Genomic DNA, 15,220 nt, shown 5'->3' with positions numbered 1-15,220 from the left:
GCAAACCATGACAAATGATTTTAGCAAATTTGGACAATTGCTACAGATAATACTCCATTCTTAGAAAATTAATATGCACTATTTCCTTCTAATAAAGTGTCTTTATTTAAGCCATATGGCTATGAAAGTATCTGAAACAGCATTTTTGCACTAAGTATCCACTGTAAATAAGGATTAGCATATAACCAGTGTGTTTCAATAGTGGTAGTTATAAGAATGGACAGATGGGGGCACTGTTTCGCAACTTGCAGGGTTAGGTTGGACCCTGAAATGAAGCAGTGTTATCAATTCATCTTTCTCTGCCCTGTTAGTGTCTAGTTTATAAACGAGACTGTAGTTAGGGCTCTAATTCTGCAGCTTGAGCTTTGAATTTTTTCATTCCACCTTAAATGGGGCACAGTTACATTGAGGCGCCTGAGGCGCCTCAATGTAACTGTGCCCCATTTAAGGTGGAATGGAAAATTCAAACACCAAGCTGACGAATAAGAGTCCAAATTCAACTTCAGAGTTTATAACCCATTACTTGAATGATAGCCAACATTTCCTAACACGTCCCAGCTCACTCTGGCACCGCAGATACACCTGAAGGACATGCAGGTGGTCCACTACAGTGGTCTTCAGCTTCTGTTTTCCATCATGCCACTAATCACACGACTTTCTGGAAGACAAATATGACTGATAATGCCTATATTAATGCCCTGCTCGACTCTAAGTACCTGTACCACTTCTTGGAAACTGGGGCGCGCATTGGAGATGATTGGAGATCAGATCCTCAGCGCATTGATCAGTGGCGCATAGGCAGAGCGCGCGCGCGCTCGCTCGCTCTCGTGTTAAAGTGTGTGTGTGTGTGTTTGTGCGTGTGTGTGTGCGTGTGTGTGTCAAGTCATCAGTGTGTAAGGAAAGGAGAAGTCGAAGGAGGCGCAAAATCTACAATCTGCTCTCTGAGGTGCCCCTGCGCTCCGGCTCTTGCTCGTGCGTCAGATACACACACACACACACACACTCCCCTGAGCTGTGTGTGTGTGTAAGGAGAGAGAGAGAAGGGGGAGAGAGAGAGAGAGGGCGGTGATTCGTGGACTTCATCTTCAGAGCAAGACAAGGAGCAGCATCTCCACGTAGGCAGAAGGGATACGCGTCCTTTTACGCTCGTGTAGTGTGTGGATGCGTGTGAGTGCGTGTGTGGGAGAGTGTGTGTGCTGTGCGTGTGGGGAGCGGAATCGCGCGTTCGGAGCTCCAAGTGTGTGTCCAGCCTCGGAGAAATCGGAGGGATGCTAGAGGGGGTGAGCGGGAGGGCTCCGTCCCACACGTAAAGTGGAATTAACCAGACCGAAGCAGGCGCGCGTCCTCACCCTGAATTGATGAAGAGGAGGAAGACGCAGACGCAGACGTCGCTGAGACCCCAGGGTACGTATCTGAGGCTGGCTTTACGCGAAGTTGCAGCAGGGCACAGCTGCCTCTCAGGAGTCTTATGTTAGTTGGTTGGGCTGCTGATGAAGTTCTAACACACATGGGATGATTGTCCATGTCCTTGATCTGGGAAGGGGGGGGGGGGGTATTTAGGACTGTCCTGCCTATCTAATCTGCAGGGTTCAGTTAAAGACACCCACTTCCACTGGGCTTGAATGCTTTTCAGCATGGCTTTTTGAAAAGTGAGGGCACCAGGCAGCACCTCTCATGCATCAGTGCTCCCTTTAATGCTCCAGTAGAAGGGTTGAATGAGGGGCCCTGAGGCAGGCCACCGTTTAGTTGACATGCCGGCTCGTTTCAGTCATCCAGGGACAAAGCACAGGCTTATTTCGGGCAACTAGGGCTGACATCAGGCTCATTTCAGTCATCTCTGTGATGGTTGAGCTTATTCTGGCTTGTTTTGGTCATCCAGGAATTAAGTTGGGGCTTTTTCAGTCATTCAGGATTGAAGACAGGGTCAATTCGGTCGTCTTGATGATGCTTGAGCTTATTTCAGTCATTCAGAGCTGAGGTCAGGCTCGTTTCTGTCGCTCAAGACTGAGGTCAAGCTAAATTTATTGATCCAGTATTGAAGTCCAGGCTTATTTGAGTCTTCCAGGGATCAAGCCAGGCTCGTTTTGGTCATCCAGGGCTGAGATCAGGCTTGTTTCTTCCAAAAAAAACATGGTCAGGGTTGATTTAGGTAATCTGGGGCTGGGGTCAGGCTCCTGTCAGTCATGGAGTGATGCAGTCAGTGTTAACTGCAGGGATTCGATGCTGAATAGAGGCTTGTATGATACCCAGGCTAATTTCAGTCATCTTCATGATGTTTGGTGGCTATTTCAGTCATTCAGAGCCGAGGTTGTGGATTACTGGTCGTCCAGGGCTAAGGTCTTATTTTCGTGATCCACGGCAAAGACTATCCAGGACTACAGTGGGGTTTGCTTCAGTCATCTAGGATGAAGTCTGGGCTTATTTCAGGCTGAGGTCAGACTGGTTTCATCCAGAGACGAAGTCTGTGATTTTTTCTGTCACTCAAAACTAAAGTCAGGCTCATTTTAGTCACCCAGGGCTAACGTCATACTATGTCTGGTCATCTAGGATGAATTATGGGCTTTTTGGTCATTTAGGACTGGGGACAAGCATGTTTCAGACAGCCAGGAATGAAGTTGGGGCTTATATTGGGTTGTCCAGGGCTGTAGTCAGGCTGGTGTCAGTCACATAGAGACAAAGTGAAGCTTATTTTGGACATCCAGTGCTGAATACGGGCTTGGTTTAGTTATCTGGATGATCTCCAAGCTTATTTTGGTCAACTTGGGCTGAAATCAGGCTCATTTTAGTCGTCTCAATAACATTTGGGCTTGTTTCTGTCATCTAGGAATGAATTCTGGGCTTCTTTCTGTCATTCACAACTAAATTTAAGCTCGCTTCAGTCATTCAAGGAAGACGTCTAGGCTTCAGTCAGGCTGATTTCAGTCATCTTGACGATTGTTAGGCTCATTTCAGCCATCCAGGGACTAAGGCAGGTGCATTTTTGGTTTAGTTGGGCTAAGGTCAGACTCATTTTAGTCATTCAGGATGACGTTGGATCTTATTTGCGTTGTCCAGGGCTAAAGTCAGACTTAACCAGGTCACTGAGGGCTGAGATCATGCTTGTTTCAGTCATCTCAATGACGTTTGGGCTCAACTGTTGCTGAAATCAGGCTGATTTCAGTCATCTTGACAATGGCTGGGCTCATTCCAGCCATCCAGGGATTCATTTTGGTCATCCAGGGCTGGGGTCAGACTCGTTTTAGTCATCTAGGTCGAAGTTGGAGTTTCTGTGGGTTGTCCAGGGCTAAAGTCAGACTTGATCAGGTCACAGAGGGCTGAAGTCAGGCTTGTTTAAGTCATGAAATCGGGCTTTTTTCACGGACATCCAGTGCTGAATACTGGCTTGTTTCAGTTATCTGGATTCCGTCCAGGCTTATGTCAGTCCTGCCGGGGTGAGGGCATGCTCGTTTGAGCCATCCAGGGGCATCCTTGAGCATTTTGTTCATCCATGGCTGGAATCTCAAGGCTGAAGTTCACAGTCTGACCGTCGCTGGTCGCCGTTCACTCTTCACACCCCTTGCTTCCTCTCACTTGCTGCTGGATTCTAGGTGTTCTTCCGGTAGTTCATTAGCCCTTCCGTTCCTCCATAGGTCTCCCTGGACATCCGTAAAACGTGACCGTGTTCTAATGCTCCTGTTTTAGCTCACCCCAAGGGCAGAAGCAGAAGAACCGAGAGACCAAGATAGGAGGAGGAGGAGGAGGAGGAGGAGGAAGAATAAGAAGAGTGGTGAGAGAGGAAAAAGTCTTGGAAGAAAGAAAGGAAGATGGGAAGCCCAGTGTAATATGAGATAGCCATCATATTATACCCCGTGTTGGCTCTGTTTTTTAGACTCGCTGAGCTATGTGGTATGACCCTTGGCTAAGATATGTCCGACCTGGGTTTGTTTAATCTGATTTAGACCTTCATACAGGCGAACGGGCTGGATCAATATGCTGTCAGTCTCCTGGTATCTGTGAAGTCCAGCTTGTAGAGTTATGTGGAGTGAGAGAGAGAGAGAGAAGAGAAAGGGGAGTGTCAGGCAGACACGCTCAAAGAGTAAGAAGAGAGAGAAAGTGAGTGAAATAGAGAGAGACAAGGGAAGCAAGGGAGAGACAAAGAGAAAGAGAGAGAATAAGAATGGGGGGGGTTAGATGCCGCTGGAATGCTTAGTTCTATGCACAGCACATCTCCCATCATGCGCTATTCAGAAGGGAATGGGTTCGTCTCTCTTGTGTTCATGTTTATTTATAGGTGCATCTGGGATGCTTGGCTCATCTCATTTTGTAGCTAACAAGCACAGCCGAAGTCGAGGTGAGAACGTTGGGAAACAGCAGCGTGCAGAATTCTGTTAAAACGCGCCCCTAGAAGTGCTGAACCCTCATCTTCTACGACTCTTCAGGGCTGCATCTTTTGTAAGCTCTGCCAACACAAGGGTGGAGTGAATAGTATGCTTGATTATCTGATTAAGAGCACTAATCTGTCACTGTCACTGTTCTCTCAATAGTTTCTATTTCCATTCGATCTGCTTTAGGATCCTGTTCACTTGCCTGGATTTCGACTTGTCTTATTTATCTATGTATCAAGATATATATCCTAGATTTAAAAAAATAAATAATAATTTAGATCAAGAAAATTTACCTGTTTTGGATTGTTGATTTATCCAGACAGCCCTAGACTGGTCAAAATTACAGATAACACAATACTGCCTTTGCACTTCTGATATAGAATTAACGTATTGAACGTTTAAATTAGCTTTATGTGTAGATATAAGCTCCCTACACCAAAAATGAGTCACCTTGTGTGTTTAAGATGGTAGTAACTTCAGGCTCCTGCAGATGCCGCTGGGGAAAATGATGGGGCTATAAATCCATAAGGGGTATGTGACTCGACTCAGACTTTGAGAAGAGTTTTGCAGTGCTGTGAGTGTCCTGTTGGATGTCTGGGAAATGGGTTGCAAAGCAGATGCAGTTAATGATTGGATAAAATTAGTAAGTTTGAGTATAGGGGTGTGCCAAAGACCTTAGTATGAAGGAAGTAGCTGAATCTGCAGGTGTATGGAAGCTTACGGTCATACGGGTCTACCAGCAGTGGCAGAAATCCCTACAGTCTACGGGAGACCACAGTTCTCCTCAGAATTGTGGTTGAATAGTTCCAGGCAAGAACCACGTCTATAAGCCAACGCATTTTCTTTTAGATTCATCCAAGATAAACAAAGTTTTTCATTCTCGGGCAACTTCAAATCTACTACTTTTTGAAATGAGCTGCATTTAAATGAAAATCAGCATCTAAAAGTAGGCTATCATATTTAGACTGCCCTACAGGAAGAAACCCACAGCTAACATCACGTCACACAGTGCGAGTGTGTGCTGTTTCAGGATAGATCCGTTACAGGATCGGATTAGATTCATTTGCTTTACTCCTCTGATATCCCATGCAGCATTTTCCGCTGATATCGGCCCGATAGCCATCCATATCGATAAACCAAATCTCATATGGAGATTGTCTTTCATATAAACCACTGTCCTGCATCTGGGCACATCCTGTCTGTTGTTGTATTGTTTACGGCTCAATTGCAGTATTTTATAAACTCCCTGTTTTGCACAAGGACATGCTGCTTTGCTGTTCTTTTGTCCTGAACTAAAACTCTGAGCCAAGCCAAATGCAATGTTCAAGATGAAGGATACACCGATACAGAACTTATTTTGAGACTATAATGCCATTTCGAGCCATTTAAGATGCTCTTTCCACCACTTCGTTACAGGACAGAAAAAAGTCTGGATGCTTGTCTATGGATTTTAAAGGATGGCGGGTCGAGCCGAGCCATACTTGAAGCTGAAAGGGCACTTTGTGCAGATCGACTTTAGACCATTGCCATCAAGTACGGAGGAGCTTTTGTAGGCCAGCGATTTATAAAAAGCGTGTGTGTGCATAACCTTAGCCCCTCCCACACCTACTTTATTGTGATAGGCTGCACTTAGATATCTTGTTGATGGTAGTTTCCACAAAAGACGATAAATGAGAGACCTTCTAAAGACACTGAGGGACATATCTGTGATACAGGGTATTTTTTTTGTTTGAAAACTAGGTTTGGGGGGTGGCAAGCAAAACTACAGTTACCCGAGTGATATTCCGAAATCCACTACAGCTTCCAAAATACAACGAAAATCCCAAACTTTACTTGCTAGTGGTTTGTAAAGTGCTTGTGAAATTTAGCTCCGCATAACGTTCATCATTCTTCATCCAGCACATGGACATACACACATACACATACACAGAACGGTGACATCCGTCAAATCAATGATACATGTCGATTTGTCGATGCATAGAGATATTTTTATGGCCTTACATTCTTTTTAGTAATTTGTCCAATAATAACAATTCTATGCCTAAAAATTATGCTTTTGTTGTTTAAAACCTGGCTAGTGTGCATCCATGTGGTTGGAAAGGTAGTTCTGCTCTGTCTGCAACTCCACTTCGATTTATGATGAAATACAGGGTATTTTTCCCTCAATCACATAGCGGTGGGCGGCGACCTACTGAATGTCGATGCTCCTACTGGTTGCCACAGCTATGTATTAAGCAGAAAAGTCCCTAAATGGCTCTGTTCTATCCCGCCCACTCCTCACTAAGCCCTGCCTCCTCTTCACGCTCGTCGACCCCCTAACCCACATTTTTCAAATGTGCTGAGAGGGCGGGAGACCCACGGTCACTGAGGGGGGATCTAATCTTTAAAGTGTATTATTGATTTATGAGTGTATGCATAACATAAGCCCCCCCACCAAACCCCACCATCTCTTTTCTGAAAGGCTGCACCCAGATGTCTTGTTGATGGTAGTTTTGACAAAAGATGATAAATGAGAGACCTTTTGAAGACACTGAGGGGCGTATCTGTGATATATATATATTTTTGATCTTACACTGGGTTGGGGGGTAGGGGCAAAAGTACAGTTACCATAGCGATATTCTGATGCATTTCAAAGACCAGCCAAGAGGCCTGAAAAACAACAGCAGCCAGTTAAATAACAGACTGCAATACCCTGAATTAATCTATACTATATTAAACATACGGCCCAGATGAACATACAGTAAAGGTCGCCAAAGCAAACAACAGACCCTCATTTAGCATCATAAGAACAGCCCAGCAAATATTAATGACAATATGCAGCTGCAAAACCAAACCCAGCTGCTATAGGATTTGCAAAATCAAGACGTGCAGAAATGAAAGTGACGGCATGTAAAGCATGTTTGCTGGACCCGGGCGATCAGATCTCACGCCAGATTATGATTCTCAAAATAACAGACCGTTAAAAGCCTGGATTATAAGAAAACGCTGTTTAACTTCCTCCCCCAGTGAACACAGAATATGACCTGGGAACTGACCTCTACACCAGCCTTTATGCACAACCAGAGGACTGTACACTGTGAGCATGTTCTAAAGACCAAAGTCTAGATTATCAAACTAGCTAGAAATATTACTGTACCTGAGCTCAGCATATGAGAATACTATGCAGCCAGACGAGTGTCATTACAAACATCTATTACCAGAGAACAGTCCCACCAGTTTTACAGAAGTCCTCGTAGTTACTGACCAATACAGCTTAGTGTCTAATAAGTCTTGGAGTGTTAAGGGGTTAACTATTCATTCCAATTTTGCTGAAAATATCATAAGAATATCAAACCAAATCACTGTAGCATTACACCCTTACTCCAAAATGATGTATCCATCCCCCATCTCACACTCTCTCTCTTTTTCACTCTCTCTCTCTGTCTGGTGCTGAAGTGAGGAGTCTGGTTTGGATGGACTATGGGGTATGGGGCAGTGTGATGATGGGGTTGTGGAACGGATCACTGGCCGCCGCCTCTCCCCTCTGTTAAGTGCACTTACTCCCCTGGCCCTGCCACTTATCCCCGGGATTCTCCCTCACATGTTACGTGCACTAAAAACAGGAGCAAGCCTCCAGGAATTTCTCTGTCTCTCTGCAGTCTGCTGTGCCTCCTCTGAGGTTTTGTTGTAGAAAAGAAAAAGGCGGGGAGGGAAAAAACAGAGCTAAACCGTTAAGCAGTGGCTGTGCATGCGTTTTGCTCAAAGTGTCCAAGGCTCTTGGGATGAACTAAGTAATACGCTGCTGTTTGCTTTAGATTTGGGCTATTTTCAAGCTTTTCTTGAACATAATGTAGGAGAAGGAAAAATCAAGCGTGATAAAAGTGATACCGTTACAGCGATTGTATACAGCCTTTTGTCCCAAGCTCTTGGCAAACACTGCGCAATCTGTTGCTGCTTGCTTTAGATTCGGCTTTTTCTCTCAGTTAGGGACAAAAATAGCTGGTAATCCGCCTGCCAGTTAACTGTATTCAGTGTCTGACCATCTGAAGCAGTTTTCCAATCCTGGATGCACTCTGCTTACTGCTTGTGCCTTTTACAGAGAGTTGTGGAGTGCAGTCTAGAGTATGGAGCAGGTACAGAGGTGTAATAGAGGTAATTATGGAACGTTCAATCCATTAAAGGAGCTTCAGTCGATTTTCCTTTTTCTTACTAATTTAAAACTGAAATATGTAGAACATAATGACTATTTTAGCTCCCATCCCATCTCCTCATTACCCTATTACTCCAGCCCATCTCCTCATCACCCTATTACTCCAGCCCATCTCCTCATCACCCTATTAATCCACCACATCTCCTCATCACCCTATTAATCCACCACATCTCCTCCTCACCCTATTACTCCACCCCATCTCCTCATCCCCCTATTACTCCACCCCATCCCCTTATCACCCTATTACTACCCCTCTCCACATCACCCTATTACTCCACTCCATCTCCTCATCACCCTATTACTCCACTCCATCTCCTACTCACCCTATTACTCCATCCCATCTCCTTATCTCCTCATCACTCCAGTACTCCCCCATCGTCTGATCACCCTATTACTCCACCCCATCTCCTCATCTTCTTATTGCTTCATTACTCTGCCACCATCTCCTCATCACCCTATTACTCCACCCCATCCCCTTATCTCCTTATTACTCCACTCCATCTCCTCATGACCCCATTACTCTACCCCATCCCCGTATCACCCTATTACTCCACCCCATCTTCTCATCTCCTCATTGCTCCATTACCCCCCATCTCTGCTTTTCTACAGTGGAGAGAATTGTTACATGTGAAGGGGTTGGATGCTATAGGTATGCTGTAAATCTGAATAATGCTCTGAACTGTTAGTGACAGACTGTACATAATAAATGGAGTAGATGAATCTATATCATTTAGAGGGCTATTAAAGCTTTGGGTGAACCTCCATCTGGGAAATACAGTATATATGTAATACTGGTCAGCCCCAGCAAGCAATGCTAACTAACTAACTAAGGTAGTGACTGATAAACCCCTGAGATCCTATCATAAAGAACTATCAGCCAGTGGAAACATCTAAATGAGTGTTTATTATGGCATTATGACATGGGACATGCTCTGGCTAAATGCCTTACTGAAGTCTCGCAGAAAAAGAATTGAGGTGTGCCTTGTTTTCCTCCTAACCACTAGAGGTCAAATCTTGTCTAATACACCTTAAAAGCAGCATTGTGTAGCATTTCTACCCTAAAATAACAACTTCAAAATCATTGTTATGATCCACTCATGGTATCTCTGCCACTGCAAACTGTAGTATTACTCTACAGCCTCAGTCCACATGCTACTTTGCCTACAAATGCTGCTTCTGGATCTCACAGCTTGTCCAGAAATGCATGTGAGCCTCTTTCTGGGGGTGGCACAAAGTGCGAATTCCACTTCCTGACTCTGGAAGGAGCCCAGAAGCAAGAAATACCAATTCTCCCATAATGCCACTTTAATCTGAGGGGGCAAAAGCAAGCAATGGCAGGCTGATGACATTCAGCTCTGCTATTTTTGAAGTTCATCTAGGACAAAGCTTCGGTGTATCAGGAATGGTTGGGAATAAAGATGACACACAGGGCCGCTGTCATTTTCTCAGTGGCCTGATGAACTTCATGGCCTTTACTGCGACGTGCTATTGGTTGCTTTTTTTCCTGTTGAGGAATATGGACTCATTAACATGGTCAAGTGTCAAAAGCATGCAAATTAGATTCACTGTGACGACGGGTGCCTTCGCATGCACATGTTCCATATGGCAGTCGAGGGAATGCAAATATTCTCCCACTAGAGAGTTTGACTGTGCCAGAGTGCAAAGGCAGAATGGCCTATCAGTGACAGTGACAACTCTGTACACCTTCCTGGGTTGGAGGTGCAGCTGTGTGCCCAGTACTACACAGTATACAGAAACGTGTGTGAAATAACTGAAAATATTATTCACATTTATTGTAATGTCAAATTGACATGGGTGTGAAGGTGAGTAAAGATCATGATGGTGAGTAGTCCCTCACAGTAAGAATATACACATAATAAACACATTAAAATACACTGACAGTTCTAATATATACAAGCTACCAATATGTAAGCTATTAAATATACGTATTTAATATTTACATATAAGGACACATAGTGAGTGAATCTGTAGTGAAACTAAATATTACAAGAGATATTATTTATAGGAAATACAGGGGGATAATATTGTTACATCTCAAAATACACAACACATACAAAATGGACAAAAGTATTGGGACACCTATTTATTCATTGTTTCTTCTGAAATCAAAGGCATTAAAAATAATAATTTATCCAGCTTTTGTTGGGGTGACTGTCTTTAGTGAAGGCTTTCTACTAGATTTTGGAGCATTGCAGTGAGTGTTTGATTGCATTCAGCAACAACAAGAATGTTAGCAAGCTCAGGAAATTGGATGAAACTCTGCAACTCATCCCAAAAGTACTGGGTGCAGCACCATCATCATTCCAGAGAACAAAGTTCATCCACTGCTCCACAGCTCAATACCCCTCTAGCCCATGCCCATACTTCTCTACAGAAACTAGACAGGTTGTGTATGTATGTGTGCAATTGCACATCTATGTCAGCAATGGGTGCAACACATATAGTGGACATAATTTTAATAAAAGATACTTGCCTGGCTAGCTCTCACTGTGAGCTGTAACAGTGTGTGAAACTACCTCCACCATGTTTGGAAGCTGTACTTTAGCCTGGCTACTTCTCACTGTGAGCTGTAACAGTGTGTGAAACTACCTCCATCATGTTTGGAAGCTGTACTTTAGCCCGGCTACCTCTCACTGTGAGCTGTAACAGTGTGTGAAACTACCTCCACCATGTTTGGAAGCTGTACTTTAACCTGGCAAGCTCTCACTGTCAGCTGGAACAGTTTGTGAAACTACCTCCACCATGTTTGAAAGCTGTACATAAATACACATAACCCCAGTAGTTGTTCTGTACACTGTGTGAATAACTGGATGTGGTGGACCAATAAAAATGCTCCAAATTATTTGGAATAAACTCTTATTTTACATTGACTTCCATTCAAAGTACAGTTTCGCCTTCTCCTGTAAAATCACCATTTAGGAGATATATGTTTTTCATTGGATAGCGATAATCCAATGTTTTAATTGAGATTAATATTTTACATATATTCAATGTCATTCCTGACAATCATGTCTGTGTCTAATGCAAATGGTGAAGATGGTTGTCTTGTCTTGTCCAAAATAGGGCTAATAGCAAAATTCCACTTGTTCCTACTGTTTTAATTAGCTCCTCCCACATCCAGCCCCTTCATCATCCTGTCCACCACCAATAAGTAGTCTATAGCCCCATCATCACTGCCAGGTGTTTCTTATCAATGTTCAGTGTTTATAAACACTATTTGTTCTTGCAGTTTTAATTTAGCTCCTCCCACGTCCAGCCCCTTCATCATCCTGTCCACCAGTGTCTAGTCTATAGCCCCATCCCTAGGTCTGCTGTGCTACTGTAGTCCATCTGTTACAGTGAACAGATGACAAGTAGTTACACCATTGTTGCAGTGATTATTAATGTGTAATTACACAGTTATTAGAGATACTTACGTACATAAAGTGAGACCCAAACATTTAGGGAAATGTCATGATTTTAAATTTTAGCAGTACCATCCAGCAACCACTGAAACCCAATAGAACCTTTCTATGGTATAATATAATAATAATGATGATAACATCATATTTTAATATTCTATTATAATAATATTCAGAGGGACATTGAAATTTGTTTTATACAACAGACTTAAGAACACTGCAGGTTCATGAATGTTTATTTGAATACAAGAGAATAAGCATAACATAAGGTTTATTATAAGCAAAACAGAACCTGATGCATTTACTGTACATATAACTGCATATTAAAGCTGCTTTAAAAAATAGTATTGCTGTTATTAATCCTGCAGGGAAATTAATTATTAACATCTGATTTCCTTGTTATTCGAGGAAGGCTGTGCGACATGCATTGTTTGTTAACAGGGTTGTCATCCCAGAACTTTATATGGTTTCTATACACCGAGATTAGACTGCATTCCCATTTTCAGTGTTTTTAGACTTCTTAGAGTTTAAACATCCTGTCATCTTTTGGCATGTATGAGTGTATGCATATGATCATGCTCCCTTGAGGTACCCTATTGTCTCCAGATACCATGATCAATCGGTCATCCACAGAGCATGATAGACAATCAATTACTTAAACAATGATTACAAGGCCGCATGACTGCATGGGTAAACAACACAGCTGACAAGAACATGGAATATATTTTGAGAGCATGAAATCTATTGCAATCATTGTAGTGGGCTTTTAGTGTCAACCGCTAACCATTACTACACAGCAATTTATCTCCACCATTTTCATCCCATATGTTCATGCATGTATCATCCAGAGTATTAGAGCGTAAAGTGTCATTTACACACAAACACAGGGAATCTGTCAAGTCATTTCTGGTGGGAGGCACAAGCGTAAATTAGAAGATTGCATTACTCTCTGAAAATTTAAGGTTGCACATATATAGCCAGTATATATATATATATATATATATATATATATATTAACATGCACTATAAACACTCTATGGCACTGTTCCAAACATAAAAGTAGCGTACATATGCCAATCAGCCATCCCATTACTGCCCTATTATTGGGTAGGTCCGCCAAAACAGTTCTGGCCTGTTGTGTCATGGACTCCAAAAGACCCCTGAAGATATCCTGGGGTATCTGGCACCAAGACATTAGCAGCAGATCCTTTAAGTCCTGTAAGTTGTGTTGTGGGACCTCTATGAGCATTAGTGAGCCTTGAGTACCCATGACCCTATCGCCGTTCCACCGGTTGTCCTTCCTTGGAGCACTTTTAGTAGGTACTGAGCACTGCACATCTGGAACAGTCCCGATACAACAAGACCTGCCTGATGTTTTGGAGATGTTCTGACCCAGTCGTCGAGAACATCACAGTTAGGTTCTTGTCAAAGTGTCTCAGATTCTTTTACCTGGCCATTTACCTGGTTCACCCTCAAGAACTGGCTGTTCACTCACTGCCTAATAGATCCACTATCTTGACAGGAGACACAATAGATAAAGAGATTGAGATGAGACATGTGCATGTTTCCTATGCATGGGTATACATATGGATATATGGATATGGCATATGCATGGATTTAATATATAGTAATATATAGTATTAGAATGCATAGTTTAAGAATGTGCCAGTGTTGTCAAATTATTTAAGGTACAATGAAATTATTCTCTCTGTATATCATAGCTTAGAAAGCTGGGTTTTCATAGACTTTTAAAAGCTTGGCTCTATCTGTATCCCCCCACTAATACTCGAGCATCTGGTCCATTCACTGTGACAGCAAGTGACAACCGTACAAACCCTCCCTTCATATGTTGCCTGGCTTTCGAACACATTTTGTGATTAAGTTGCATTAATAGCGTGTAGCACGTTGTGCACCCGTTTCATAGTAGAGATGATTCCAGCAATATGCACATGACTGTGTGTGTAATTGTATCCGGTTAGCTAGTTAGATTTGCCGCAATGCATCATGCAACCAGTCTTGTTTTTTTTTAGTCTTTTGTTTATCAGATATTTATTGATTGGATTTCTTTAACTGTCCTAAGTATGTATCAGAGGTCCCCTTGTTTGCCAGAGAATCAGTGCATTCCTAGTTTCCATGATTAAAATAGATTTTTTTAACACTTTTAAAAAGGAACCACAACGGGTCCTTTGATCCATACGATTTTTGGTCTCAAAAGAACTATTTTGCGAATGAGATTTAACAAAAAAGAACCATTATGTAATATTAAGGTTCTACGCCAGTTAAAGCACTCTTAGGAAGGTGTGTACATGTGGTTTAACTGCATGTTTTTATAATGACATGTATAATTCATAGTAGAGTTATCCATAGTGGACCCTGAATAATTCATAGTGCACACATAATTTATAGTAGATACTGAATAATGCATGGTAGTTGCTAAATAATTCATAGTGGATCCTGAATTATTCACAGTGGGCACTGAATAACATATGGTAGTAACTGACAAATTCATAATAGTTATTGACTATTTTATAGTGGATCCTGAATAGTTCATAGTGGATGCTGAATGAATCATAGTAGATACTGGACAATATATAGAGGATCCTGAATACTTAATAGTAATTAGTGAATAATTCACAATGAAGCTTGAATAGTTAGTTTATAGTAGATCCTGAATAATTCATAGCGGATACTAAATAATTCCTAATATTTACTGACAAATTCATAGTGAACCCTGAATAATTCTAATTGGGTCCTGAATAATTCATAGTAGACACTAAATTAATTCTTAGTAGGTATTGATTTATTCATAGTGGATCCTGAATAAGTCATTGTAGATACTAAATTGTTTATAGCGGCTCCTGAATAATCTATTGCAGTTACTGACAAATTCATGGTGGGTCCTGAATTATTCACAATGGATACTGACTAACACATAATAGTTACTGGATAATTCATAGTATAGAAAAAGTTCATGGTGGATACTAAATAATTCCTAATATTTACTGATAAATTCATAGTGGGTCCTGAATTATTCACAATGGATACTAAATAATTCTTAGTAGGTACTGCAATATTCATAGTTGATTCTGAATAATCCGTAGTAGTTACTGACAAATTTATAGTAGATCCTGAATTATTTACAGTGGATCCTGAAGAACACATAGTGGTTATTAAATAATTCATAAGAGCTACTAAATAACTCTTAGTAGGTATTGATTTATTCATAGTGGATCCTGAATAAGTCA

General features: G+C 42.0%; 1 protein-coding gene across 2 annotated transcripts in view; it reads left to right on the top strand.

Moving 5' to 3' along the window:
* Window positions 1–917: 917 nt before the first annotated feature.
* cntn3b (contactin 3b) overlaps window positions 918–15,220 on the top strand; it is a 124,040-nt gene continuing 109,737 nt past the window's right edge. For both annotated transcript variants that reach the window (XM_072684918.1, XM_072684917.1), the window contains exon 1: window positions 918–1,404. In XM_072684918.1, the coding sequence (XP_072541019.1) occupies window positions 1,359–1,404 (46 nt within the window). In that variant the 5' untranslated portion in view covers window positions 918–1,358. The remainder of the gene's footprint in view (window positions 1,405–15,220) is intronic.

The sequence above is a fragment of the Salminus brasiliensis genome, chromosome 7 (genome assembly GCF_030463535.1).
Source record: "Salminus brasiliensis chromosome 7, fSalBra1.hap2, whole genome shotgun sequence".
NCBI classification, from domain to species: Eukaryota; Metazoa; Chordata; class Actinopteri; order Characiformes; family Bryconidae; genus Salminus; species Salminus brasiliensis.
This window is presented reverse-complemented; position numbering and strand designations above follow the sequence as displayed.